This window comes from Salvia splendens, chromosome 4 (genome assembly GCF_004379255.2).
Source record: "Salvia splendens isolate huo1 chromosome 4, SspV2, whole genome shotgun sequence".
NCBI lineage: Eukaryota > Viridiplantae > Streptophyta > Magnoliopsida > Lamiales > Lamiaceae > Salvia > Salvia splendens.
The window spans coordinates 40047015-40074950 of record NC_056035.1 but is presented as its reverse complement, the minus strand read 5'-3'; the positions used below and the strand labels follow the sequence as shown (position 1 = coordinate 40074950).

Below are 27936 nucleotides of genomic sequence, written 5' to 3'. Positions count from 1 at the left end.
AAAGGATGAAAAAATACTTGGACAAAGCGCAAAGTATTAGCCGAAATTTCTCTTATTTTCGGATAATCCGCATTCCCAGAGCGGGAAATAGCTGAGCAGATACTTTAAGTAAGTTGGCCTCATATCCGAGCTCAAAGGTGGAGGAATTACCGCACAGAAGCATTGATGAAGCTGAAGTACACTCAGTAACCAGTTCACCAAACTGGATGACGCCAATATTAAAGTATCTAGATCAAGGACAACTGCCCGAGGATAAGAGAGAAGCAAGGAAAATCACATGCCGAGCACGTCGGTATGAACTTCATGAAGGAGTCCTATATAGAAAGTCCTACCTTCAACCGTTATTGCGATGTGTAGGACCAGAAGAGACGGATTACATCCTTAGAGAAGTTCATGAAGGATCTTGCGGTAGCCACATCGGAGCTAGAGCATTAGCTAAAAAAGTTATGAGATTGGGATATTATTGGCCAACTTTGGTACAAGAAGCAGTACAGCTAGTTAAGAAATGTACGAAATGCCAAATCCATGCAAATATCCCAAGGACGCCGCAGACTGATCTATGTGCTATGCAAAGCCCTTGGCCTTTTATGCAATGGGGCATAGACATAGTAGGACCACTACCACAAGCTCCCCGGCAAATGAAATTCTTGATCGTTGCCGTGGATTACTTCACAAAGTGGGTGGAGGCTGAACCATTAGCTACGATAACAAGCTCAAAGGCATTAGATTTTGTCTGGAAGAACATAGTTTGCCGATTTGGCATACCCCATATCCTCATTTCAGATAATGGGACTCAGTTTACTGACAAAACATTCAAGAATTGGTGCCAAGAGTTGAATATTCAACAGCGGTTCACTTCAGTCTCTCACCCACAAGCAAACGGACAAACGGAAGTAACAAACCGTACTTTGGTGAAAGGATTAAAAACTCGGTTAGAACAAGCCAAAGGACAATGGGTAGAAAATCTTCCTCAAGTCCTATGGTCTTACCGAACTACACCAAAAACCTCCAACGGTGAAACTCCGTACAGTCTAGTGTACGGCACTGAAGCCGTAATTCCGGTTGAGATCGGCATACCCAGCCTCCGAACCCTTAATTTCTCAACAGAACTGAATGACGACGGACTGAGAGCCGAACTAGATCTTGCCGAAGAAAGAAGAGAATTGGCCTTCATAAAAGAAGCCAAGTACAAGGAGCAAGTAACCCGGTATTATAACCAAAGGGTGAAAAAGCTGCAGTTTCAAGTGGGAGATCTCGTATTGAGAAACAATGAAGTAAGCCGAGCAGAAAAGCTGGGCAAACTTGAACCCACATGGGAAGGTCCGTATCGGGTGTCAGAAGTCCTGGGAAAAGGGTCTTATAAATTAACTCACATGTCAGGAGAACAAGTACCCCGAACATGGCATATTTCCAACCTCAAGAAGTTCTATTTGTAAGAGACAAGGTCCGGTCAGTCTTGTGTCTAGTTCGGTCCTAGGGTTATGTGCTTTCATATTTTTATTGCTCTTTATACTTGTCGTTTTTTAAAAGATTAAAATCTTTTTCGTCCTTTTTTTTTTTGTCTCTCTATGTGCGTTTTGTCTCTTATAAATGTTACTGAGGTATATTGTTCCTTAAAGGCTGGTCCCCTTTTTTTAGATCATGTATTAAAGACAATTGTGAGTCCAAGCTTCTAAGGAAGATACAAGATTCCACAATTCAGCTTAAGAAACAAGCAATTCGTCTGAAACGAACTGCAATAAGCCGAAAACCACTCCGGTTAACTAGGGAAAGTCCAATCCAAGCGATAAAACTCGCCAAATAAGGACACTAACTAAGTCCGGTCAAAGAAGAGTTTACTTCATAAGACCGAGGACGAGTACAATAAATGAAATAAAAAATCGCTGAACTGTAAATACGCAGTGATAGAAGCGAAATGAAAAAATTTCATTTACTAAGTCTTGTTGGGCATACAATTCCGCTGCCCTACGAGAATGCGTTACACCATTACAAAGGACTATTCTACTGTCTACGATTGCTAAAGTTGAGCCACCTATCCGAAAAATCCTCATGATGCTGAGTTCGGGCGTTCCGAGCAGTTGAAGAATAAGTAGGTGGACGAGATGCTCTGATCGACCTACCGCCTCTTCCTTGAGTCCGGGAAGTTCTAGCACCTCGGCGGCGAAGAGTCTCTTCACGAAGCATTCGCTGATCTTGCTCACTCATATTCACAACTCCTCTACGAACTTCAGGGCGTTCTTGTCTTGACGTTTCCGGTTGCTCCTGAGTCCGTTGCTGATTTGGAGTAGAATTTTGAGTAAGTGGATTAGAGGTTTGAGTTGGAGTGTGAGCATCTGTTAGCGGGAAACGGCTAAGGAATCTCTCGATTGAGGGACGCCGGGAAAGAATGATGTCGTACAGAGAAGCCAAGCGCCGCAATGATTTCACAACTTGTTGGCAAGCCGAGCTCTCCAGCACATTGTTCTTCCGGAGTACATGAAGCTTCTCCCACAGTTCATCAACTTGATTCTGAACTTCAGATATAGTCATTCCCCCGCGCCCGCAGATGAAATCTTCATATGCAGTCCTCTCAGCGATGACAGTATTCAGCTCGGCCTCCAGATCTTTCTTTATGCACTCTAAGTCCTTATTGTTGGACTCCAGCTCCACTAAACGAGCCAAGAGTTCATCATACTTCATCTGGTCATCTATAGCTTTTTTCTCAGCTTCATTTAAAGCCAAAGAGTATAGCCGCTTCCAGTGAAGTACCTCCAGCTCCTTAGAGTTAAGAATACGAAGCAGCTATGTCAGTTCGGCATTTCAGTTTACCGAGCAGGCAGTAAACCACAATAGGAGTAAAAGAGATTAAGAAAGCTATAAGGAAGACACGAGTGTAGAAAGAAGAATTTTTTTTCATTCACAAGAAAAAATTTACACAAGGAGGGCTTCAAGGCCATTTTACAAATAGAAAGAAAGAAACTAAACTAAGAGAAGGGAGACGAAATCATACTCCGCCAGTTTCGTCTCCGGCTTCCCTGTGGGTTTCAGCTTCTTTCTCCTTGTCGACCTCGGTCTCAGCCTCGGCCTCCCTCCTCCCTCCCTCCTGCTCGGCGCCCCCATCGCCGATCTGCTGCACCTCTTGCTCGGCGTGCCCGTCTCCGGTCTGCTGATCCTTCTGCTCGGTCTCCTTGCCGGCCTCATTTTCCTGCTCACCCTCTTCTTTGAAAATTGAAGCGGGTGAAACAGGCCCCAAGGAGGCAAAGATGGCCTCCATGTTCTCGTCACGGTCAGCACGGCAATTACGGACTCGTTCAGCAGAAAGCAGGACCGATGAAGACGCAAGCTCCTCAAGGAGCGGCAGACTCTGGAGACGCGCTGCAATCTCTCGGCCATACAGCGGCAAGACGACTTCGGGTTCCTGCTCAACATTATCGGTCATCAATTTCAGCAGATCACCGATAAGGGCCGAAAATTGATTGCTCAAAAAGAGTTTCTCCGTGTAAACACGGAGAGCCTCCCCCTGAGCAACCACGGCAGCCGCCTCCCTCTGTTTCGACCGCTCTCTCTGGATGATGAGCTGGTCTTTGGCACGCTGGGCTTCATCCTGAGCCGAGATCATAGCGGCCCTTGCCCTCTCAAAGTCTGCCCGAGCCTGTTCGGCCTGGTGACGAGCAGCATTCAAATTCCTCTGCATCTCATCATAATCGCTGGACGCTTTAGAGAGTTCAACTGTGACGAGTTTGCAGAGCATATTGTTCCTCTGAAAATGGAAAAAGGAAAAAGTCAACAGAGGGGCCACAAAAAAAATATAGGAAAGAAGCAAAGCCAGAAAATCAAGAAGAAAATTCACCTCTACAAAGTCCTTTGGCCATAAAAAGGGCTCAGAGATATGTTCCGAAGTGGCCGTAACCACTCCTGATCCATAACCCCCCTGGATGGGGGTCGATCCCGGCTTTTTTGGATCCGAAGACTGACTCGAAGAGGTCTTCTGCCTCTTCGGATTCTTCTCGGCATCAGACGCCGAGCTGGTGGTTTTCTGTTTCTCCGGCTCCTTTGATTCGGAGGATTTGCGACCAAGCTTGCTTAGCATGTTCACTGCCAAAAAGCAAGAAAACAAAGTTAGTTTTCGCCGCTAAAGCAGTAAAGCATAAAAAAGAAATCCTCACCCTCAGTCTCTTCGTCCGAAGACAAGGAGTCGAACACGAAATCACCCTTGACGAGCTCAGATTCCAAATACTGTTTCCTAATCATGGGAATCTTATTGAGCCCGCCCTCGAGCTCGTCCAACGGTTCTACCCGAGGATGAGGAATTACGGACTTCGGCCCTCTCCAGGAAAAGTCCGGAGCCGCTGTCCTATTGTAAAAAAAGAAGCGATTTTTCCACATCGGCCATTTGGTTTTACAGAAGGCTCTAAAGGGCTGTAAAGGGATCAAGTAAAACCAGGATCCCTTTCTCTTAAACTGAAAGAAATTAAGGATTGCCCTCAGAGACAGATCCTTTTCTAGTCTACGCAGCTCGGCAGCAAAGGCCGATAAGTGCCTCCAAGAATTTGGAGTCACCTGACCTAAAGGAAGTTGGAAAAAATCAAGAAGCTCTACAAAGGCGGGGGGAAGAGGGAAACGAAGCCCGCATTCTAAGCAGGCTTCGTAAACGGTGGCATAACCCTCCGGCGGCGAGTTAGCCCTATGAGTGTCGTCGGGAATCACCACTAACCCCCCAGGAAGAAAATATTTTCTGTGTAAGGATATCACAGTATCCTTACTCAAAATGCTGTGAAAATATTCTACCGTCTTCTCCCCGGACTTTTTCCGGCCAGAAGATCCCTTACCCCCCTTCCTACCACTACCTGATTCAGAAACAGTTTCAGAAGAAGAAGACATAATTCTTACTCTTTGATGGTCGAAAGTCTCTGAAGAAATTCTTGAAGAAGCGGAAGAAAATTTTACGAAAAAGAGAGAGAATGCAGAAGAAATAATCGCAAAAGTGTTCCAATGATGAAGAAAGGAAATATTTATCAGATTCGCAGAGGCGTTTCAAATTCGTCGCACCGTTTCAAATCCCACTTTTTCTGGATTCTCTGGCCGGATTTGCTGTCACATTTAATGCAGACACGTGCAGAGCACGTCCCCTGACGTCAGCCTCCCCCTTACACTTATCCAAAATGCCGAAGTGATTCACTTCGCTTTTCGGGGGGGGGTGGTGATGGGATACGAACTAAACAACTAAACAATAATTGCGAGCCCAATAGCAGTGACGGCCCATCAGCCCAAAACCCAAGAAAGAGTATCAGTTCGGCACAACCAAAGAGTTCGGTCACAGCCTATAGCTCGGTAAAAGCCGACCAATCGAGCTCAACTCTCAGATCGGCAAAAGCTGATCGGCAAAGTTCAGCAGTTCGGTCTCAGTATTCGACCGAACAAGGAGATAGTGGACCCATGCAGGATCTCCACGACCTCCATTACACCCACGATCTATTTAGTGGTATTAAGCAGTTATCAACCCCCCTACCAGGGCTGCAAACCACGATCTTAGTTCGAATGTATAAATAGAACTTAGATCAGATAGACCAGGGTTAAGTTCTCTAGATCCTGAATCTCATATAGCAAATCAGTATTGTAATCTGTGAGCTAGATCAAGCAATACAAATTTGCCCTCTATTCTTCCCGTGGACGTAGATTTACCTCAGTAAATCGAACCACGTAATTTTCAGTGTTGTGATCTTCATTTATTACTTGCATTTATTCCCATCAAAAATTCGCTAAATCATCACCAACAATGAAAGGATGGCTGAAGAACTCAAGGTTGGGATGCATACCTCACATTTTATTAGCATTTTTTATGTTTCTCTTTTTTGTTTAGTTAATAATTTGAATTAATTTTGCAGATATTGACCGGAGGAACGCTACTATCGAGGAACAAAGAGTATATTGTTTTATACAGGGGTAACGACTTCTTGCCACTGCGTGTTTCAACTGCACTCAGAGAAATGGAGAAGCACACAGGCTTCCAGCAGGATGAGGAGGAGCTGGCTCGGCAGAGAGCTGCTGCACTGATTGAGTCGAACTCCAAAGCATCCAAGCAGCAATTAGTTGCCGGGACCCTGGCTGAAACCGTGGCAGCAACTTCACGGTGGGGGGACCAACCTAACGACGCAGAAAAGGAGAAGATGTTCAGAGATGCAGCTATTGCTAGACAGGCTGCTTTGGTCGAATCTCTTCAGAAGAAGCTAGCTCATGTACGTATACGTTGTATTTTAAATCCTTTATTTCGAACAATTGTGATTGAATAGATATCTGCAGGCAAAGGGGAAGATCCGAAATGCGGAGAAAACCTTGGAAAAAGTGCTGAAAAATCAAGAACCAGAAGAACTACCCACTGATCTGGAGACCTTAACCGATGAGGAAAGGCAACTGTTTCGTAGGATTGGATCGAGCATGAAACCTTATTTAGTTCTAGGTAAGAATCACACTCTGTGTTTTAGCCATCCTACTCGAGTGTATCTCATGCTCTTCTTTCGCCAATGTAGGGAGGCGAGAAGTATTTGGTGGCACTACCGAGAATATGCACTTGCATTGGAGGTATCGCGAGCTGGTAAAGATTTTGGTTGAACGGAAAACCTATGCTGCGATCTCACTGGAGGCCGAGAGTGGTGGAGTGTTGGTGTCAGTTGAAAGAACCCCTAAAGGCTGCGTTATATTAGTGTATCGTGGGAAGAACTACCGGCCTCCTCCTGCCATTAGGCCCCAAAATCTCCTCACGAAGAGGCAAGCCTTTGCTCGTTCCATTGAACTTCAGCGGCGTGAGGTAGTAACTTGAAAAAATACACGTATATTTTTTGATGGTGTATAGAGAGAATTTATTCACGCAGAATCTATTGAATGATATGCAGGCACTGATACACCACGTTGTAGAACTCGAGGAAAGAATTGAGAAGATGAAGCACGAACTGGTATGACTTGTTGCTATTTTCTTGGAATACCAGAAGCAAATGCCAGATTTCTCACGAACACCGTGTTGTTTAACGCGTGATTTTGATCCTTTTTGGTAATGGACAGGATGATATGAAGAGTGAGCATGGCAATGGAGTGGAGATCTGAAGACAGATGGCGAGAATGTGGCGACGTGAGAGAAGATTTAGCACCATGGTTCTAGCAACTGCCTTTGCTTTGTGGAATGATTTTTACACGAGATCGACAGAGTCTGGTGGAGGCAAAAGGAGGCGACGAGACGAGCAAGACGAGCTCGTGTGGAAAAGGTGACTCTTGGCAACATCTCCACTGCCTAAACTCCCAATGGTAGTCCAGTCCCTCCACAGTAAGCAGTTTCTTTCTTGGTGCAGTCTTGTATTTCAAATTCTGAGCATTGTCGTATGTAATTCAAAATCTGTTTCACACATTAATAGTGTTGTTACATATTGTGAATGAAGTAATTTATTTAGAAAAAAACGATGAAGATGAAAAGCTCTCAGGCTCGGGCTCGGTTAGCCAACACTAAGGGTAAGAAGGCAAAAAGGAAGGGCAGAGCCATAACAAGAGAGGAATGCTGAAATTCGTTTTCAAAAGAGACGACCACCACCACCACCACCAGGCTTTTATGATAAGGTGAATTGGTCAAGTTTCCTACAACAATCCTATCGAGGAGTTGGAAGAAGGTGAAACAAGAGTTGACAAAAGAAAGCAGGACATTGCAACAACTAAAATAGCTGCGAGGTGGGAATGGATGCAAATAAGTTAGTAGTTGCATACCTTTACTATGCCCTAGAACATGTTCTGTTTTGCAACAGAAAGATAAAACATTTCTACGAGCTTCTGTTCTTGTGTGATCATAACCATTCTTTCTGTATCACAAGGCAAAAATGTGGATACCTAATGCATTTGAGCTTACCCGTTTCCAGAAAAGTCGAAGCGAAATGCACTAATTCCTTCTTTCTCCAAAGCAGCAGCAAGGTTTACCATCATGTTGCTCCCCTGCAGATAAAAAGATTTTGAATGAACCGATAAATTCTGCAAACTCAGCTCCCTTTCAGCTTCAGGTTAGTAAAAGCAGAACCAGAACACTCTTCATCATGGCATACCAACAAGTTTAAGAACCAAAGGAGATTACGAACCTTTGAGGATCGAAAGCCATGACTAAAACCGCAAGTTTTTCTGATCCAGTGTCATGAAACACACCACCAAGTTTTTGACCTTGCTTGTTTGGTATTATTATTCTCTGCTGCATACCTACTGAAGCATCGTAATTCATACGCACGATAATGAGCAAAGCCTTAAGTCAAAAGGTTTCTTTAGTAATGATCATGACACAGTATCAAACCACTAGTAAAGGCATAAAAACACCTCAAAAAATTGGGATCTAGGCAAGTTAAGACAACTATTCAAATTTTGTACAAGTTCTTGACTTCTTTAAAGCCATATAGATTCTGCTTAAGATAACGCTGATAAACTTTATCGATGCACAAAAACCTCCACGGTTTAATGCCAATCAAGGTTCTTTTTACCAGTATCAAACGACTATATTGCGCCACCACTGAAGTGAAGCAATCACACTTGAAGTGGAGAAGGCTTGGTACATGTTCGTGTCGAAATCCAAACTGCCCTAGACATTAAGGGAATCATGGAAAGTTCACTATGATTCGAAGCCAATGTAGTTTGAGGGACAAATGAATCCGGACACAAACTTCTACTGCACAGCAAGAAGCACTCCCACACACTTGGCTCATTATATAAACTTATAAAATACTCTTCCAAGAAAAATAGGATAGCATTCTAAATTCTAAAACCAGATACACACACCCTCACCTAGTTAGGGGGATAAGTGACTAATCCATAATTCAGAATCTTTTACCAGAAAAAAAAAAAAGAATCATTTTCTCCAATGTTGAAGCTGTACAATATTGGTCTGTTCTTCACAATTTGAGCAACCATTTCTCAACAAGTTCTGTTCTACACAAACCAATCAAACCTTACAATACTTCACTCCCTCAGTCTGCAACAGCAGCACAAGTACATACTGATGCTGATGTATAATACACAAATTCAGATAGAGATATGCATTTATATGATCATATGCTGCAAAATAGAAACCTCTGTTTGTATATCTTTCACTCGTTTTGCTAAAAATTAAATTCATTCATTCAAAGATTAGATTTTGTGACCTGGGCTTTCAGCTACGACGAGGTTTGAAGGAAGAAGAAAATGTGACTCGCTGAAACGTGAGAGGATTCTTGTTCGGAATTGACATGTGTGTGAGCATCAAATTGGAAGTCATCACTGTATTTATTTTAGGAAAATATATCTTGATTTAAAAGTAGGATTTGAAAAGAAAAATAGTGGGGAAATGAATTGATAAAAAGAGATGGTTGAGGAGGCCATGCCATTTATATTGGTTTATCCTATCAAAAGTAATTTATGGCCTATGTTCAATTTGAGACAAGATTTTGTCAATGTGATTTTTATTTGAAAATATAAATTGAGCTCCTTTCAAAAAACAAATACGTATATAAGTATGTAGAGGGATATAGACGTACCTTAATTAGACGTTGCCGTTTTGCAAAGCTGTTACATCAACGCGTAATTTTTCAGAAATGTAAGATTGAGATTATTGGGAAAATTTCAAATTTCATGATTTATATTTGAGATATTGAAAAGTGTATAGGATGAATCAAAATTTGACCATATTTGTCAATTTGCCCTTTATGAAATACCTAGAAACATTATTATTTCTAATTTATTCTTTTTTCACTTAAATTCTAAACCTACACTATAAATTTTCATTCCGAAAAATATAATCAACTTTAAATATGATAGAGGGAGTAATATAAAAATATTATTGTCTACACATTTTCTCCCATCAAAAACTAAACTCTCTCTTTGGCAGCTTTAGACAAATTATTCTGAATACTTCACTCGGCTCAAAAATATAATCCATTTTTTGTCATTTTGATACCATTTCTTGATTTATGCTTGTCATCCTTGCATAGGAGCCATACTATTGTACCAATTTTATCAGATGTACCTTAAGGAACAATTTTTGTCATTTTGATACATCCAATACAATTAGTCCAATTCTTTTTTTTTTTTTAACTTTGTAACCACACATTATACTATTAATGATTCTCATTTTCTCTCTCTTTCACACTTTACCAATATTAATGATTCTCATTTCTCTCTCTTTCATACTTTACCAATTTCGTATTGAAATCCATATTGTCGTCCCCAAAGAGTATTTTTTAGGAGACGGATGGAGTTGATACATGCATAAAAGAAATAAAGCAAAGGGTTAAAGATTATCAGCCATTAGAATGTGTAGATATAAGGAAAGAAATAATTCAGTAATGTAATCAACATTATGTGGAACGTCAGCAGTACTTCAGGCATACAATCTCATAAACAGTAGGAGACACTTAACATTCCTTGTTTTAAACATAAAAGAAGAGTGTCAAGTTTATGAAAAAGTAACCAGTAAAAGTACCAAACAAGACGACTAAGCACGCCTTTTGCTTAAACGCCAAGAGTTTGGTTCGTGATATCTGTCGTAGAGTGGCTCAATACGCTCTTGTCTCTTGCGCTTGCTCATTTTCGTAGGATCCGACACCTTGAAGAACCTTGGAGCAAGTTCAACCAACCACTTTGGATCTATGACAGTCACCTCGCGCATATACTCCTTGGTGGTCATCACCAATTCGTGGTAAATAACCCAGTCGGGTTGTCTCTGGAACAAAGCACTGCTTGGATGTATATAGACCGGTTGGTTCTCAACAAGCGTTCTGTAGCCTTCTTGTGGATCCTTCCTAGCAGCATGGAAAAAGAAACCAGCACCTATAGCCTTCCGTATTTTTGCAAAATTCTTACCAGCACTCACAACATCCAGTTTGTACCTGTTAGTACAGCAAAAGTTAGAAATTGGAAATTTGCAGAAGTGCATTTTTACATGCAAGGGACTTATGATCAGTTGCAGTGAAACAATCAGAGAGGCATATACAGCTCATATGCACATAAGAAAACCACAAAAAAACGTGTAAATCTTACAGCTAGTCTCAGCTTATTCTCAGAGGTTTCAAAGAGAGAATAGATAGAAATCTTAGTTCAGAGACTAAAAAAAAGATAGAAATATTGGTCCAGAGACACAGTGATCGATGAAAACTTTAGTCACGTTTCCCCAGCAAAGACTTTCAAGAAGTTTATCACACTCTACATCTCATTCAAGTTTGCCATTTTCTTGAATGACACACGATTGTAGGTGGAATTGTTAAGTGTATTAAAGTAGAGATAGTTAAGGTAGTTGGGTATTTTAATGAAGAGAGAGAAAAGACAAATTTTATTCTAAATAAGGAAAGACGAAAGATAGACATCTTGAATGGAACATAGATAGTACATTTCATAAAGTGATGAATAGTCATATAGACCATGAAATTCAAAGAACGGTGGGAAACCACGTAAATTCAAAAGTTAGCATTCAAGATAACTTTAGTCAAGTCAAGTTTCCCCAGCAAACACTTTACAAATAAGTCTATTGCTCCCTCGTCCCATTCAAAATGGCCACTTTCTTGAATGACATAGGATTTTAGGTGGAGTTACTTACAATACTAAAGTAAAGATAGTAAAGGTACTTGGTGTTATAATGAAGAGAGAATTTTAGTTGAGACAAATTACAAAGGAAAGGTGGACATCTTGAATGGGATGGAGGGAGTACAATTCTTAAGAGCCTAGTTAAACAAGTTTAAGGATAATTCAAAAAGAAATGAATAATCAATAGATCATTAAATTCAAAGAACTATGGGAAACAAAGAAAGAACCAAATTAAGTGGAGTACAAAAGTTAAGCATAATTTCAAGATCATACTTGTATTAAACTTAAACCAACCAATAAGTAATAACAAAACTGCATAAAGGCAATTAAAGAAAGAAGAAGAATAGAGATACATACTTGTCCATGATGGAGAGAAGCTGCTTCCTCACATCCTGTGCCCTCCTCAGTGATCGTGACTGAACAAAATTCTCAAAGCACCATGGACCTGAGAAATTTTTTGCTTTCCATGCCTCATAAACAGCAAGTAGAGTCAAATGGTCTCCTTCCGGCTGGAAAAACTTTGCTCTTTTCTGATCCGCTTGAGCCTGTTTTTCTCGTGGCCGGTAGAATATATTTCCAGTTTGAATCATTGCAATAATAGTAAGAATCTCATCACTGCAACCAAGATCCACACTGGCAAGAAGCATTTTGGACAGCGGAGGATCCAACGGGAATTCAGCCATTTTCCTACCCAACTTAGTTAGAAGACCCTCTTCATCCAGAGCTCCTAAACTGTATAGCTGCTCCATGGCAGAAATGAGAGCCTGAGGTGTAGGGGGGTCCATGAAATCAAAAGACAACAGATCATTTATACCCATAGCTTTCAAGTTAAGAGTAGTCATTCCAAGATTAATCCTTTGTATCTCTGGAACTGTGGTGGGAGACATCTCATTGTGGAATGCACTCTCTGTATAGAGGCGATAGCACTTTCCTGGTCCTGTACGCCCAGCACGCCCAGCCCTTTGTTTCGCAGACGCTTGTGAGATAGGAGTTATCACCAAAGAGTCAAGCCCTTGTTTAGGATTGTATACGTTTTGCTTAGCAAACCCGGGATCAATAACATAAAATATTCCGTCAATAGTCAAAGAAGCTTCAGCTATATTGGTCGCAACAACGACTTTCCTCTTTCCTGGAGGTGCAGGATCAAAAATCCTGGACTGCATTTCACTAGGCAGAGCACTGTATACAGGTAAAATAATCAGCTCCGGAACATTTTTACCTAGACCCTTCATTCTCTCATAGAGACATTGACAAGCATAATCAATCTCTTCTTGACCAGTCAAGAAGAGAAGTATATCACCTTCAGGCTCAGTCAAATGAATCTGTAACACAGTGATCAATGATGCATCCAGATAATCACTTTCCGGCTGCTTGGTATACAGTATTTCTACTGGAAAAGTTCTACCTGGAATGGTGAAGATGTTACAGTTGAAGAAATACCCAGAGAACTTCTCCGCGTCCAAAGTTGCAGACGTGACAATCAGACGAAGGTCGGGCCTTCGTTTTACAAGCTGCTTCAGTAATCCAAAAAGGACATCTGTGTGAATGGTCCTCTCGTGAGCTTCATCAAGCATTATCACTGAGTACTGAGATAAGTCTTCGTCTATCAGAATCTCTCTCAGAAGCATACCATCAGTCATGTACTTGATTACAGTCTCTGGACTGGTGCAATCCTCAAAACGGATTGCATACCCGACCTCTTCACCCAGACGACAACCAAATTCCTCAGCAACCCTCTTTGCCACAGACATTGCAGCCACTCTTCGAGGCTGAGTGCATCCAATTTTTCCCTTAGTAGTGTAACCTGCCTCAGCGAGATATTGTGTGACCTGTGTCGTCTTTCCTGACCCTGTTTCACCAATAACAACCAGGAGCTGATTTTCATGAACAGCCTGAACCAGCTCCTTCTTTAATTTATAGATGGGTAAACTCTGTCTCTGTTCCTGAATGGAAAGCTTTGATCTTTGCCCAAAAGTTAGAGCTTTTCCATATGCATCCTTCTTCCACTCAGGCATGTCATAAGCAGACAAACCAACACCTCTCAGTTCCTGAGCAAGATGCCTCTCACCAGTTTCCGGCATTGGGTCTTCCCAAGGACGATTGAGATCCTTTGGAATGGAATCAAGCATAGTTCGCTGTTGTTGCTCCCTAACTTCCCTCCTCTCCTTTATCAAAGCAGATTGGAGCGCTGCTGCACGGCTCAAAGACCCCTCGGGATTCTTGAATATCTTCACAGGGGACATGTCAATGGAATACCTACTCTGACCCTGCAAGAAAGCAGGCTCATCATCATTCAACTCAACCTCAAGCTCCTCATCTCCACCTTCTTCCTGATACATCATCCCATCTCCCTCATCATCAAACATAGGATAATCCTTTACGCTCATAACACCAGAAGCCACTAGCTGCTTAGCCTCCCATCGCTCGGGTGAACTCATCTTCTTCAGTGGTCTCCGCGATGGCACAGCATCAACTTCCTCAGTTATCCTGATACCCGACAGGCCAATCCTACTCCCCATCCCTCCACCATCATTCCTACCCGAAGGGTTGGCCGTCATTCCATCATCTGTCTCACTCCTCTTCAAGGGCAACAAATCCCTTCCACTGTTCTGATCAACATCCCTCATTGACAAACTCAGATTACTCCCACTAACAGAGATAACCTTCACGTAGACCTCTTGGTCTCGCTTCACTACATCCTTGGCATTAGAAATCCTACGTGTTGCCAACTGAGACACATGTACCAGGCCCTCCTTCCCTTTGAAATCATGAAACTGAACAAAACACCCCTTATCCATCACCCTCGAAACCCTTCCTTTGTAAACCTTGTACAATTCTGGCTCATCCGACTGGCTATCCTTCCCCTTCCTCGTTTCTTTGTTCTCGTCATCCCTCTCTTCATCATATTCATTCCTCCAATTCCGTTCTCCTCCTCGATTCCTATCCCTGCCACCTATCCTTTGCCTGCCTCTCTCGTCCCCATAACCATACCTATCTCCATCAACACCCCTCTCCTCCCTACCCCTATGCCTACTTCTCTCCTCCCTATCCCCATGCCTACCTCGATCCTCTCTATCCCCATGTCGAACCCTTTCCCTATCTCTATCTCGATCTCGGTCATGTCGTCTCTCTCTCCTATCACCATCTCTGTCCCGATTCCTATACCCATCTTCCTCATCATTCCCCTCCAGTCTCCTCCGGACTTTCGCCTCCTCTTCAATCTCCTTCTCGAGCTCCTTCACCCTCTCCCTGCCATCCTTGATCTTCAAAGCTGTAAACGGCTCATCGCCCCCCTCCTTCGATCCCTTCTCCGATTTCGATTTCTGCTTCGGCGGAAGAATCACGTGAATAATGGTAAGAAGCGTGCGGACAAAATAATCGGGCATTTCCGCCCCATTCTCCTTCAATTTGACATCGAATTCGTCCACCGTCTCGCAATTCCTACCCATCTCCGTGATGAACTCCGCCAATACTTTATCCCCAAAACCTAAATGGGTTTCCAGCTCCGTACATACTTTGGAAACTAACGACAAATACTCTAGCTTCTTCAGCCCATCGGCTTCGATTTCAGCCACCATTGCCGAAGATGCTTAAAACTCTGCAAATTAACGAAATTTAACCGAGAATCGAAATCTACAAAGTCGATCACTGAATATATAGATATATATATACACACAAACAGAGATATGCACTTTTAATTTGAGAATTTCAGTGTTTAGGGTTTCGGAAGAAGAAAAACCAAAATTAACTAAGGGAAAAAAAATTCTCTCCATATATTGCGTACTAAAAATAAAAGATTAAAACTTACGAGAATAAAAAAAGGACCAATTCACGTACTCTTTAGTAAAGTAGGAAAATAAAAATTTATATATGGAGTGCTAAAAATTTCTCAAAATAAGTTTTTTAATTCGAAGATTATAAATGAACTTTAGTCATGAAAAACAAAAGCATGCAGCTTAAAAAAGGAAAGTAATAGTAATTAATAATTTTAGTTCTGATATTTTTGCGTCGTAGGTGATTAATTTATTAAACACAATAAAAACATTAAAAATAAGTTAGAGTTATTTTTTGTCGTGAATATTTCTGAAAGGTATATTCGCACCTATCATGAAACATTTAAAAATTGAGTTTTTTCTACGAACTTTGAAATTGATAAATAATATCACGAACTTTGTCCTGAGTTTGTTATTTCTCATCAATGCAAAACTTCCAGCAAATAATATCATGATACGGATTTTTTTTCGATATTTCTCGACAACAACTTAGAGAGCTTCAAATTTTTCAATTTTTTAGAATAGTTTATCTTGAAGCATGTCCTCCAAATTTGTTCTCTAATTTATTACTATAGGATGAATTTCGTGAAATAGTTTACTCAGGGTAAAATTCGTGATATTATTTGTCAATTTCAAAATTCGTGGAATAAATTCAACTTTTTAAAAGTTTAATGATATTAGGTGTCAGTATCGCTTTTTAAAATTACTACTCCACTTTTCATACTCACATTTATAATGCATTTCCGACATACTATTATTTGATTCTCAATTTTTAAAATTTTGATAAAAAAAAGTGTATTTTCTAATTTTATAACGAAAAAAGCTTAATAATTTGGACTTTGATTACATTCAAGGATTTAAGTTAATAGTAACATAGATTTTTGATCATTTTCATCCAATAATTATTGGGCATAAAACATTAAAGACGTAGAATTCGAGTGAAATTTGAGTGATTGGAATTCGAATTTCCCAAAAGTATGGCATGTATCAACATTACCACATGAAACAAAACCCATCAATTTTCAGCCTTGTTTTTTCAATAATATGATCATATAATTCCAGAAATATGAACTTGCCAAGTAATGGAACATTTTGATCAAGAATTTGGGAAAAAATAAGTTTTATTCCAAAATTAATTCTAAAATTATAGTCTTTCTTAGAACCCCCGTTTTGTACACTATACAAGCCTAGAAAAGTCTTATTATCCAGACTTTTCCATTGTTTTGTAAGTTGGATAAATCTACGCCATTTTGTATTCTAGGTCATTTGATTTTGGTTATCATTTTGATGTTCAAATTCGATGAAGGTTATAAATATACTTTTTTCATGTTAATCTAAAAAGACATGTCAAAATTCTATATTTCAATACTAACTATCCGATGATTATGGTGATAAGGAAATGTTGATTTTGGTTCAATGCAAGGTAAGACATTTTGCTTAATTTTGTCAACCACACAAAAGTCATCTAAGTAGACATTGAGCATGAGGGGCCAGATTATTTATGATGGGCCAGATTATTTACTTTATTGGTTGTTTAATGTGCAAATAAATAGTACTCCCTCCGTCCCGCACTACTTGCACTTATTTCCTTTCTGGGCGTCCCAAGTTATTTGCACTCTTTCCATTTTTAGTAACAATTTATACCTACAGCCGTAATTGTTGACTTTATCTATCACTCATTCCTTAATCTCCGTGCCCAAAAGGAAAGGTGCGAGTAGTGCGGGACGGAGGGAGTAGTACTCTACAAATTTAAATATCGACGCGTCAGGATGGACTCGAATCCAAGATTTTTAGTCTGATCAAGAAACAGGGTTGTCACCTCGTTTTCAGTTTGGTTTATGGCTACTCTTCTATACCTTATTGTTTTATAAAAGTATTACAAAAGTCTAGTTGCTAAACTCTAGAACATTCAAGAAACATTGAATGTTGAGATCAAAGGGATCCTCATTTTATGCCAAAACTAAAAGTGAAACACCATTTAAATTATTCTATTGTGGTTCCATCCTAAAATCAATTGGTGATAAGAGGAGAGGCCCATGAGACTTATATAGTGGATTAAGCTCTTTGTGCATACCGATGTGGGATATTTTTATATTCATTTTATGTTTCTATTGCCAACAGTTTCATTCACGAAAGAGTATAGTTTCTCTTTTTTGTCTATTCCTCCACTCTTTTTTAAGTAAACATCAAATTTGGTATTTGGCCGATGAAGGATGCGATGCATCTTTGTGATGCTCCACGTGAAAATATATTACTCCTACATCAGATGTATTTGAATTAAGGTTTTAAAAGGCTACTGTGGTTCCATTCTAAAACTAATCGGTGATAGGAGGAGAGGTCCATGAGACTTATATAGTGGATTAAGCTCTTTGTGCATACCGATGTGGGATATTTTTATATTCATTTTATGTTTCTATCGCCAACAGTTTCATTCACGAAAGAGTGTAGTTTCTCTTTTTTGTCTATTCCTCCACTCTTTTTTAAGTAAACATCAAATTTGGTATTTGGCCGATGAAGGATGCGATGCATCTTTGTGATGCTCCACGTGAAAATATATTACTCCTACATCAGATGTATTTGAATTAAGGTTTTAAAAGGCTACTGTGGTTCCATCCTAAAACTAATCGGTGATAGGAAGAGAGGTCCATGAGACTTATATAGTGGATTAAGCTCTTTGTGCATACCGATGTGGGATATTTTTATATTCATTTTATGTTTCTATCGCCAACAGTTTCATTCACGAAAGAGTGTAGTTTCTCTTTTTTGTCTATTCCTCCACTCTTTTTTAAGTAAACATCAAATTTGGTATTTGGCCGATGAAGGATGCGATGCATCTTTGTGATGCTCCACGTGAAAATATATTACTCCTACATCAGATGTATTTGAATTAAGGTTTTAAAAGGCTACTGTGGTTCCATCCTAAAACTAATCGGTGATAGGAAGAGAGGTCCATGAGACTTATATAGTGGATTAAGCTCTTTGTGCATACCGATGTGGGATATTTTTATATTCATTTTATGTTTCTATCGCCAACAGTTTCATTCACGAAAGAGTGTAGTTTCTCTTTTTTGTCTATTCCTCCACTCTTTTTTAAGTAAACATCAAATTTGGTATTTGGCCGATGAAGGATGCGATGCATCTTTGTGATGCTCCACGTGAAAATATATTACTCCTACATCAGATGTATTTGAATTAAGGTTTTAAAAGAATTGAAGTACTTTTTCACACTCTCTGACTATTTCTTTCTCACTTTCACATTTTCAGCAGCAGGGAGATTTTAACAATTGCTATTTATTTTAGTCTCTCTTCTTTTATTTCTCTCTCACTCTCTTTTTATTTCACTTTTTTCTTCGCTTACTTTTTTATAACAATACTTTATGTTTAATTTGGTGCTTAAAAGAAATTTATTTCTTCATTTATTAAGCTTTAAGAAATATATAAACGTAATCGTATAATTAAATTATTTATTTTCTATAAATTATTATAATTTTGCATAAAGTATATATTTTAATTTTAAATAAAAAAACATAGTGTTCCATATGAAATTTTAGTTTTATTTTATCAAATTTGTGCTATGTATATTTATAATATCATCTAAAATTATAGTACTCCATAAAACAACATACTCCATAAAATTTCTATAAAATATATTTGAGACTATAATATCCTAGTACTATTATTTTATGTTTGAAGGAACACCATTTTATCATATTTTTTGCCGAAATAGGCGATTGTTTGTAGGACCACCATTTTATTTTTTGCAGAATCATCGGTTTATTTTCTGGAGAACCGCCAATTTACGTGATTGAATTTTTTTAATTTAACACAACTTAAATCACACACAATCTTCATCGTCACAGATTCACTTACATTGGCATGGGCGAATTCCCAGCCAATCAACAACTCTGGTGTGAACTATGAATTGATCATAAGTATTGGAATATAGAGTAAATTTAAATTCTTAGATTATAATTCATCCATACTTCAAAATTATCTACAAATCACCAAGAAAAACACACACTGGGTTGTACTATTGTAACTCTTTAACAGAGTCAATTTTCAATAACTTGCAAAATATCTCAAATACATAAATAAAATAAATAAGGAATAAGGACCATTGTGGCTTTCCCACATTGAAACAATTCAAAAAAATGGACTTTTGACTCATACTTTTCTTCCTTCCCCTTTCCTTGCCTCACTCCAAAATCGATCCCCACTAAAATACTTTTCATTTCTCAGCTTCCTTTCACTTGCTGAATAATAACCACAAATTTATCTCACTACATCTCTTCACACCTGACCTGATTTGAATTTCATTTGATTAACTAAATGGCCCCCCCTCTCAATTCATCTATATTTTAAATTTCAACATTAAAACCATCTCACCACCACCAACCCCTTCCATCACACATACTTTTCAAATCTTCCCTCCATTAGTGTCTCCATGGATGGATACACACACACACATACATATATATATATATAAACATGGTGCATCTAGATGACTTCTATGCATAAGAACAAAGTCACCAGCACCGCCAGAAGCAGTCTTTGATGGACTCCATATTTCTACTCGAAGAGGGCGATCGCGCTGCCCTCCTCGAGCAAATGATGCAAGCTCTGGGCTGTGTTTACATCTGCCTTAGAGCTTATTTTTCTCCACCTTACAAGTCAGTCTTCTCTCTCTCCTCTCTCTCTCTCTCATGCATGTTTAAACCTTAATGTATTTATGAATTTATGAATTTATGAACAGTTGTTTGAAAGGGTTGGATGGAATCTACCATGAAGGAAGAAACCAGCAAACCACATCTCATGGAAGCTTTGTTAGGCTCCTTTTCGATGCATATCGAGAAGCATCCACCTATGTCGATACTGGGTATTTAATTATCCGACCTCACGAGTTCTATTTTCTAGGTTTTTCATTATTAAGACACATTTGAATTATTTTTTATCAGGCTAATACCTGGGATTGCTTTTGCAAGCAATAATCCATTCATGAAGTTGGAATTGCATGAATTTCAAAGCCTAGTTTCGAGTGATTTCCAGCTTCAATTTTACCAAGTTAGTGTTTTTATTTCTTCATATATAATGTCAAGGAAAATGTTTTCAAGAATTGATTATGTGCTAACTATGTTTGATTTTCTTTTCCTTGGTGATCTTAGGAGGCAGGAATTAAGGTTTGTTCTTCTTCTTCTTCTTCATTCGGTTCTCTAACTTCTGGCATTGTTTACATGACATCATTCTGAACATATATGTGTATGTTATGATGAATAGACGATTGTGCTCATGGGCTGCGCCACCGGGGAAATCGAGCTCGGAATGTCGGATAATCACAATCAGGTAAATCAACACTACTAGAAAATTGGCTTGTAATGGCACTTAAAATTGTCACTAGAAAATTACTGTGCTGACACTTCATCTATAATGGCACTTGATGAAGTGCAGCACCGGGTACCTGTAGTAAGAGGTAGTGTGTAGATAGTACATCTATGATGGCACTTTTTATGTTGAAGTGCAGTAACAATATATTATAAAGTGCAGTGAAAAGCTAGTGTGTAGATAGTACATCTATCCTGGCACTTTTTATAAAGTGTGATAAAAAAAGTGTAGTGAGAAGCAATTTTTCTAGTAGTGCAAATTCTCGAATATACGACCAGTTTGTTTCATTTGTCAACACCATCCCTTAAACCCTTGAGATCAACTGGGTTGGATCAGTCCTCCTTCAAACTAAACCAAATGTTGGATCAGTCCTCCTTCAAACTAAACCAAATTTAAAGCTCAGATATATTGTTGGGTCAGTCATTTTCCATTGACAAGATATATTATGGGGTCTATTAAATTCCATCTCATAATTGGCAACTTGTTCTCATAAAATGATAAAAATTCATCTGTGATAAATACAGTTCAGTTCTCTCTGCACTGATATTTATATACATTTGCTTAGGCAAAAATACATTATTTTCAGGTAGACATAGAAGCGGAGATGAAGAACATACTCCAAATACATTTCCCAAACCAACCACCTTCGTCTTCGTCTTCGTCTCTTCTCTCGGTCTCAGTAGACAGCCCCGAGTACCCGCCTCTACTCTTCAACATCCCCACCACCACCACCTCCCCGCCCCCGCCTTTCCTTCCACAAGAAACCCTCATCAGAGAGCCACCAACCACCACCACCGCCGACGCCCACGACCAAACCAGACAGATGCTCAGCCAGTTCCGAAACGCCCATTTCCCCTCAATCGAGTGCGAAGACGCCGCCATGACCAACGCCATTCTAGCCGTGCTCTCTTCTCCCTCCACCTCCACCTCCTCCCATCGCCCTCCCAGAACGCCAAACGTCTCCACCGCATTCAGAGCCTACCAACCGAACTCGCCAGCGCCGCGGCGGGGCGCCGCCACGGCGCCGAGCAGGTTCAAGAGAGCCGTGATGTTTTTCAAAAACCTGAGCCTCAGGAACCGGCATGATCAATTCCTCCCCACCGCCACGCAGCTGCACCACATGATCTCCGAGAGGAAGCGCCGCGAGAAGCTCAACGAGAGCTTCCAGATCCTCAGATCCTTCCTCCCTCCCGGAACCAAGGTAATAGTCATTTAAATCACGAACTTTAGTCAAATTATGTCAACTCTAGTGAGTTTTCAAAATAAATCAGTATTACTCCAGTGTAAGTGAATTTTAAAAATAAATTTATTAAATCAACTAATTATACTTTTATCTTCTTAAATCTCGTGCATAAAAGAAGTATAGCATATATAATGGGACTGAGTGGGTATTAATTGTTTCTCAAGAATCACTTAGTGTATAAAATGACGTCGTTTGGTGATATTCAAAACGATGTTGATCTGGTTGCAGAAGGACAAGGCGTCTGTGCTGAGCAGCACGGTCGAGTATATGAGCTCGTTGAAGTCCCGGGTGGCGGAGCTGGTGGAGCGCAATCGGGTTCTTGAATCGCGGACTGATTCGGGGAAGAAATCAGAAAGTGGAGGGGATGAAGTTGGGAGTGGAGAAAGGATTAGTGTGGAGATCTCTCGGCCGTCTTCTTCTTCTTCTTCGTCTTCGGAAGCAAGATTCTTGGACTTGAGAGTGAGAGTGAGAAGAGAATCTAGCTTGCTAGATTTGGTGTCTAGGGTGATTGAGTTCTTGAGAGGGCAAAGTGGTGTGAGTATGACCTCGGTGGATTCGAATACGAGGATGTTGGATTCTGTTTCAGTTCATGCTGTCATCATCAGACTCAGAATTCAGGTAAATTTTCTGTATGTGTATATTCATGGCTGCATGCATGCTTTCTCATTTATAGTTCTCAAAATGTAATTTTTAATTAGAAGCAATATTCAAAATGGATTTGGTTACTCAAAAATATGCATGTAATGTAACCACTGTTAAAAGATATTGGCAAGGGCTAATTTTTTAGTATTTTATTTGAGAATATATCATTTAGTGGTTCAGACTTCAGATCATTGATTGATAGACTTTTATAAGTTTATCAATAATTTACATAAAATAGAATAAATTTAAAGATTATAAAAATAAATAAATAAAAGTTGAAAAAATAGGCTTTGTAAGGACTTTTTAGCCATTACCTACTCTACATATGTCCGCTTACAAGTACACACGTGGCAGCAAGGAGGGGCTTAAAATCTTTCCAAAAAAATTATTCATATAACATCATCAATTTTTGGTTATTTTGTGTTAATCATTCTACAAAAAACCATCATAGTCACAATAAAAGCATCTTATAAAAAAAATGGTCTCGAAATTTTAAGCTCAAAATTCAGAATATATAGTATGTACATGCAACAGTACTAGTAGTATTTTGTTCTAGAAAATGAAATTTCTTACAAGTGCCATTTTCTTTGTTTTAGGTTTTGTTTGAATATTGGTGTAAGATTTTGTAATAATTAGTGCAACGTGAATAAGATATGCTTTACGAAGTTACCCGGAAATAAATCTTAATGCTGTGGCATACTACATTATAATAAGTTAAATGAATTTGATGATTATTGAAGTGTTGAATGGATTAGTAGAAGTTGATTGATTTTGTGTATATTGTTTTGTGTAGGGAGATGAATTTGACGAGTCTGGTTTCCGAGAAGGTGTGAAAAGAGCTGTTGATGACCAACCGAATTGACAGTTTACAATTTAGACCATTCATATTTCCTTGTTAAAATTCATGGACCACTTTGTGTCACCATTTAATTTTCTCCTCCTACCAATTTTGATCTAATTTAAATCATTACTTTTCCCATGTATATCTATTTTACGATTTTGTATTTATAAAGAAATTGAGAATTTGAAGTTTTAAGTTTGAGATTTTATATTTTTATAAAAAAAATTCAGAATTTTAAATTTTAAGTCCTTTTTATTCTTGTGTTTAGTGGGTATAACTGTATCAGAAGACGTTTCACATTTATCTCAACAAGATTTTATTTCAAATTAAATACTAGTAATAAGTAAACTCAACTTATCAAAATTTTAAAAGAAATAACAATAAAACTTTAGCATGAATCACATTTAACTAATTAAATAATACTCTACTTACTATTTTATCTGTCTTATTCAAGATGTCAATATTTTTTTTTAATTTCTCTCGATCAAGATATCTTTTTTTGTATTTAGAATATGATTTATCGTTTTCTGTCCTTATCAAAACACTTAATTACATTTAACTCTATATACTCCTCCTGTTTCCAATAATAGTTTCCTTATAATATTTTATTCCATCAGCTAAAATTAATCTATTTCTATTTTTAAAAACGTAATTTTGTCACGCATCATACTATTAATATAGTAAAATACACTAAAAAAATTTAGACTTGTTTGCATTGTCCCATCAATTCTTCTAGAAATCACAAGCTAAGAAGGCTATGAAATAAGTGTCACAGGGCTTTTTGTTTACTTAGACCATCCGCAACGTTATCTCTTATCCGTCTCTTAACCGTCTTATCTCTTAATTATTCATGGGCTCCACTGTATTTTTTACTCCATCTCTTAACTAAGAGATAGAACCTGCAACCCTTCATCTCTTATCCGTCTCCTAATCATCTCGTCCCTTAACTATTCATTCAATTTCATTTTTTATTTTTATTTCGAACAAATTCAATTAATAAAAACACACTTCATTAAATAAAATAAAATTACAACTTAAAATTCTTAAAAAAAAAAAAAAAACATAATTAAAAATCCTAAAAAAATAAAAAATACATAATTTAATTTCTTCCGCTCACTCTCTCTAAATTCAAAATCTCAAAGCTCAAAGAAGCAGAAGAAAGATCATGTGCATCTACCGGTTGCCAAATTTTATCCAAATGTGCTCCATTAGATCATCTTGGAGTTGGGCGTGGACGGTAGAATCACGTGTCCTTGCCCGAATAGACAACCGATCTTGTATAGAAGGATGCACTCCACTGCGAGGCGGACTACTTGCGGTAGAGCTTCCCGGGGTTTCTGGGTCGAACCAATTTCCCGCCTCAGGTCCTTCGTCGGCGGCAATCATGTTGTGCAAGATTATGCACGTATACATGATGTCGACCATACTCTCCATAAACCACGTACGAGCCGGGGCTTTGATAATGTTGAAGCGCGCTTGGAGAACCCCTAACGCCCTCTCCACATCCTTTCGAGCAGCCTCCTGCTTCTGCGCAAAAAGAGCATGTTTTTCGTTCACCGGCCTGTTGAACGTCTTCACCAAGGTTGGCCACTTCGGGTAGATGCCGTCGGCAAGATAGTACTCCATTTTATACTGCCGGTTGTTAGCGATGAAGTTGATGGTCGACGCTTTACCATCCAAAACTTCGGCGAAGAGATCGGATTGGTTGAGCACGTTGAAGTCGTTGTTCGATCCGGGGACCCCGAAGTACGCATGTCAAATCCATAGTCGGTAGTCGGCAACGGCCTCGAGTATAACGGTGGGGTGGGTGCCTTTGTGGCCGCTCGTGTATGACCCCTTCCACGCCACAGGGAAATTCTTCCATTGCCAATGCATGCAATCGACGCTGCCAAGCATCCCGGGAAATTCCGTGCACTTCTTCGTGAAGGTGGGGCAGAAACTGACAATCTGACGTGCTTGGCTTCCGGAGAAATTCGTCGGTGAAGGTTGCCCGTACGCCTTTGCAGAAGTTCATCAAGTACATTCTCCCAGTGCTTTCTTCAATGTGGAGGTATTCGTTGAACAAATCCGTCGTTTGTCCAGTAGCAAGCTAACGGATTGCTGCAGTACATTTCTGCAGCGTCGTGTGGCTGGGACAGCCAACGACGTCGAACCCTTCTTGGAAGAACACTTCCCGGGCTGCCAATGTATTTGCGATGTGAAGAAATAGCGGTTTCCGCATGCGGAAACGGCGACGGAAGTAGGTATCTCCCCATACCGGGTTATCACAGAAGTAGTCGCGTACTAACCTTGCGGCGGCTTCCTCCCGGTTACTACGGATGTAAGTCCGGGATCGTCTTTGGGGAGGCGCGGCTTCCTCCGCCTCCCTACGTCGATCTTCTTCAAGCGATTCTTCCATTATTCGACTGCTCAAATGGATCCATGAGTGGATTAAATTTGGGAGAAGAATAAAAGAGATGATTTGAGATGAAAATTGGAGAGGAAAGTGAGGTGGTTTGAGAAGAATATATGTGTGTTTGTGTGTGTGAAAGAGGAGTATATATAAAATAAAATAAAAATTTTAAAAATGACCGTTGAACGGTCATTTGACCGTTATTTATTTTTAATTTTTTTATTTTTTTATTAAATTCAAATTTTTTAAAAAAAATGATTTATTGCGTCAGCGTGACGAAGCCCACTCGTGGGCTGACGAGTGGGCGTCACGCGTGGCGCCAGCGCGCCACGTCGCGCGGGCGCGTGGCAAGACGGCTCGCCATCCGTCTCGGTGGGACGGGCGTCTCGGCGGGATGGTGACGAGACAGGACGAGATAAGAGACACCCGCGAGATGCGTTGCGGGTGCTCTTATTTTTAAAGGAGTAGACATGTAGATTAATAAATAAATATAAAATAAAATCATTTTATTTCTATAACTGATCAAAACCGTCATGCATGTACGAATGATGATTTTTATAACTGAATTTGACGATTATATATATATATATACTTCATTTAAAAGACTGCGGGGTAACTAATGTCAAATAATTACGAGTTAAGTGATAATTAAATTTGACTTATAGTATTTCTATTGTTACTATGTTAAATTAGAACAATCATCCAGGTTTCAGATTAGCATATTAAAGCAGCCAAATTTTATGCGGCTAGTGGTTCAGTTTAGTATTTTATTTATATTATTTAAATTCATAATCTTTGTTTTGCATGTTTTGCACATAGATAAAGTTTAATTATGGCAGCAAAGGCGATTACGTCGCCTTGGCGGCCCTCACACTCCGGCCCAACATCATGTGAGGGGGTTCAATCAGAGTATGCAGTAGTCCGTTAAGGAGGAGGCCTTAACCCACTGGCTGCTAGAAGCCCATCTCCCAAGGCCTCACACTTGTGCCTGAGAGATGGAAGCAACTACACGACAGCAGTGGGATTCGAACACAGACTCATCGCAGCAAGATTTGCCCCTCCGTTGCCAACGGCGCTATGCTACATGACAGAAGTTTAATTATGTTTATATATGTTGCCGGTCTTGACTGATAGCTAGTGTGATACTATTAATTATATGCAGACCAATTTGAGATTGATTATTCTGAAATGGTCAAATGTCAAAATAATAGTATATACTTTTCAATTACAGTTCATAATGGAAATATTATAATATCATAAGAATTAAATTCCCTTGTTTATTTTAATTATTTGAATTTCTAGAACGCTCTCTGAAAAAGAATTGGTGCATGTTATCAACCTTGCGACATTCTTGCAAAAACTTATTTTCCTTCTTTTATCCTTTTTTTATTATATTTTTGTCTCTTTATTTTGCTTGTTGCAGTACAGTTAGTTTCATTTGAGTTATAAAGTTCTGAAACTCATATGTAGTTTAATGTGTAATATAAGTTGTTTTTATGTTGACATGCATTTATTTTTCCTTATATAACAAAATTGAATCAAGAATATACACCAACTACACTATAATTAGCTTCCAACATCTTAAAAAGTGAGAAATAAATCTGAATCATAAGATTTATGGAGTAATCAAATGGATGAATGAGATTGGGTACTAGTACTACATAAAACTTGGATACTAATATAATCCACTTATTTATAGTATGTAGGAGTATTATTATTATTGTGAAAGTGTTAGTTAGTGATAGGCATGCACACGATTCGAAAACCGCCGGTTCCATGATTTATGGAGTAATCAAATGGATGAATGTGATTGGGTACTAGTACTACATAAAACTTGGATACTAATATAATACACTTATTTATAGTATGTAGGACTATTATTATTATTGTGAAAGTGTTAGTTAGTGATAGGCATGCCCACGGTGCGAAAACCGCCAGTTTCGAACCTGAACTGCCCTCAAAGGTCCCCCGCGGTTCCAGTTTTGGTTCAAAAAACCGGCGGTTCCGGCGGCGGTTCAAAACCGCCGGTTTTTTGCCAAACCCGCCGGTTCCGGGCCGGTTCGGCGGTTCGTATTTTTTTTTCTTCTCGTTTTAGTGTTTATTTCAACGAGACTACAAG

The 27936-nt window shown here is 39.3% G+C and overlaps 3 protein-coding genes and 1 long non-coding RNA gene across 4 annotated transcripts; 2 read left to right on the top strand and 2 right to left on the bottom strand.

Moving 5' to 3' along the window:
• The first annotated feature begins 5639 nt into the window (after window positions 1–5639).
• LOC121800401 (CRM-domain containing factor CFM3, chloroplastic/mitochondrial-like) lies at window positions 5640–7294 on the top strand. The gene is made up of 6 exons (XM_042199975.1): window positions 5640–5781; window positions 5865–6215; window positions 6280–6436; window positions 6507–6784; window positions 6870–6929; window positions 7036–7294. Exons 1-6 carry the CDS (start codon window positions 5764–5766, stop codon window positions 7075–7077), a joined length of 906 nt encoding a protein of 301 aa, XP_042055909.1. The 5' UTR covers window positions 5640–5763; the 3' UTR covers window positions 7078–7294.
• On the bottom strand, window positions 6805–9300 carry LOC121800402. The gene is made up of 4 exons (XR_006050493.1): window positions 9135–9300; window positions 8088–8205; window positions 7865–7947; window positions 6805–7363 (listed from the first exon to the last, which is right to left on the bottom strand). It is a non-coding gene; the product is annotated as an uncharacterized LOC121800402 (long non-coding RNA).
• Window positions 9301–10291: 991 nt separating this feature from the next.
• On the bottom strand, window positions 10292–15312 carry LOC121800041 (probable pre-mRNA-splicing factor ATP-dependent RNA helicase DEAH5). Its single transcript, XM_042199594.1, has 2 exons — window positions 11905–15312; window positions 10292–10856 (listed from the first exon to the last, which is right to left on the bottom strand). The coding sequence occupies exons 1-2, from the start codon at window positions 15123–15125 to the stop codon at window positions 10463–10465; spliced, it is 3615 nt and encodes a 1204-aa protein (XP_042055528.1). The 5' UTR covers window positions 15126–15312; the 3' UTR covers window positions 10292–10462.
• Window positions 15313–19709: 4397 nt separating this feature from the next.
• Window positions 19710–23614, top strand: LOC121799600 (putative transcription factor bHLH041). Its single transcript, XM_042199005.1, has 8 exons — window positions 19710–19990; window positions 20074–20196; window positions 20276–20381; window positions 20483–20497; window positions 20595–20660; window positions 21286–21900; window positions 22171–22560; window positions 23378–23614. Exons 1-8 carry the CDS (start codon window positions 19875–19877, stop codon window positions 23444–23446), a joined length of 1500 nt encoding a protein of 499 aa, XP_042054939.1. The 5' UTR covers window positions 19710–19874; the 3' UTR covers window positions 23447–23614.
• Window positions 23615–27936: the final 4322 nt, after the last annotated feature.

Excerpts from the sequence above, each read along its gene's own strand:
- LOC121799600 (XM_042199005.1), top strand. The coding sequence starts at position 19,875 with ATGGACTCCATATTTCTACTCGAAGAGGGCGATCGCGCTGCCCTCCTC. Across the intron at positions 20,197-20,275 it reads TCCACCTATGTCGATACTGG|GCTAATACCTGGGATTGCTT; the intron begins GTATTTAATTAT and ends ATTTTTTATCAG. Across the intron at positions 21,901-22,170 it reads TCCTCCCTCCCGGAACCAAG|AAGGACAAGGCGTCTGTGCT; the intron begins GTAATAGTCATT and ends ATCTGGTTGCAG.
- LOC121800401 (XM_042199975.1), top strand. Across the intron at positions 6,437-6,506 it reads GAAACCTTATTTAGTTCTAG|GGAGGCGAGAAGTATTTGGT; the intron begins GTAAGAATCACA and ends TCGCCAATGTAG. Across the intron at positions 6,785-6,869 it reads TTGAACTTCAGCGGCGTGAG|GCACTGATACACCACGTTGT; the intron begins GTAGTAACTTGA and ends AATGATATGCAG.
- LOC121800041 (XM_042199594.1), bottom strand. The coding sequence starts at position 15,125 with ATGGTGGCTGAAATCGAAGCCGATGGGCTGAAGAAGCTAGAGTATTTG. Across the intron at positions 10,857-11,904 it reads CTTCTCTCCATCATGGACAA|GTACAAACTGGATGTTGTGA; the intron begins GTATGTATCTCT and ends CTGTACTAACAG.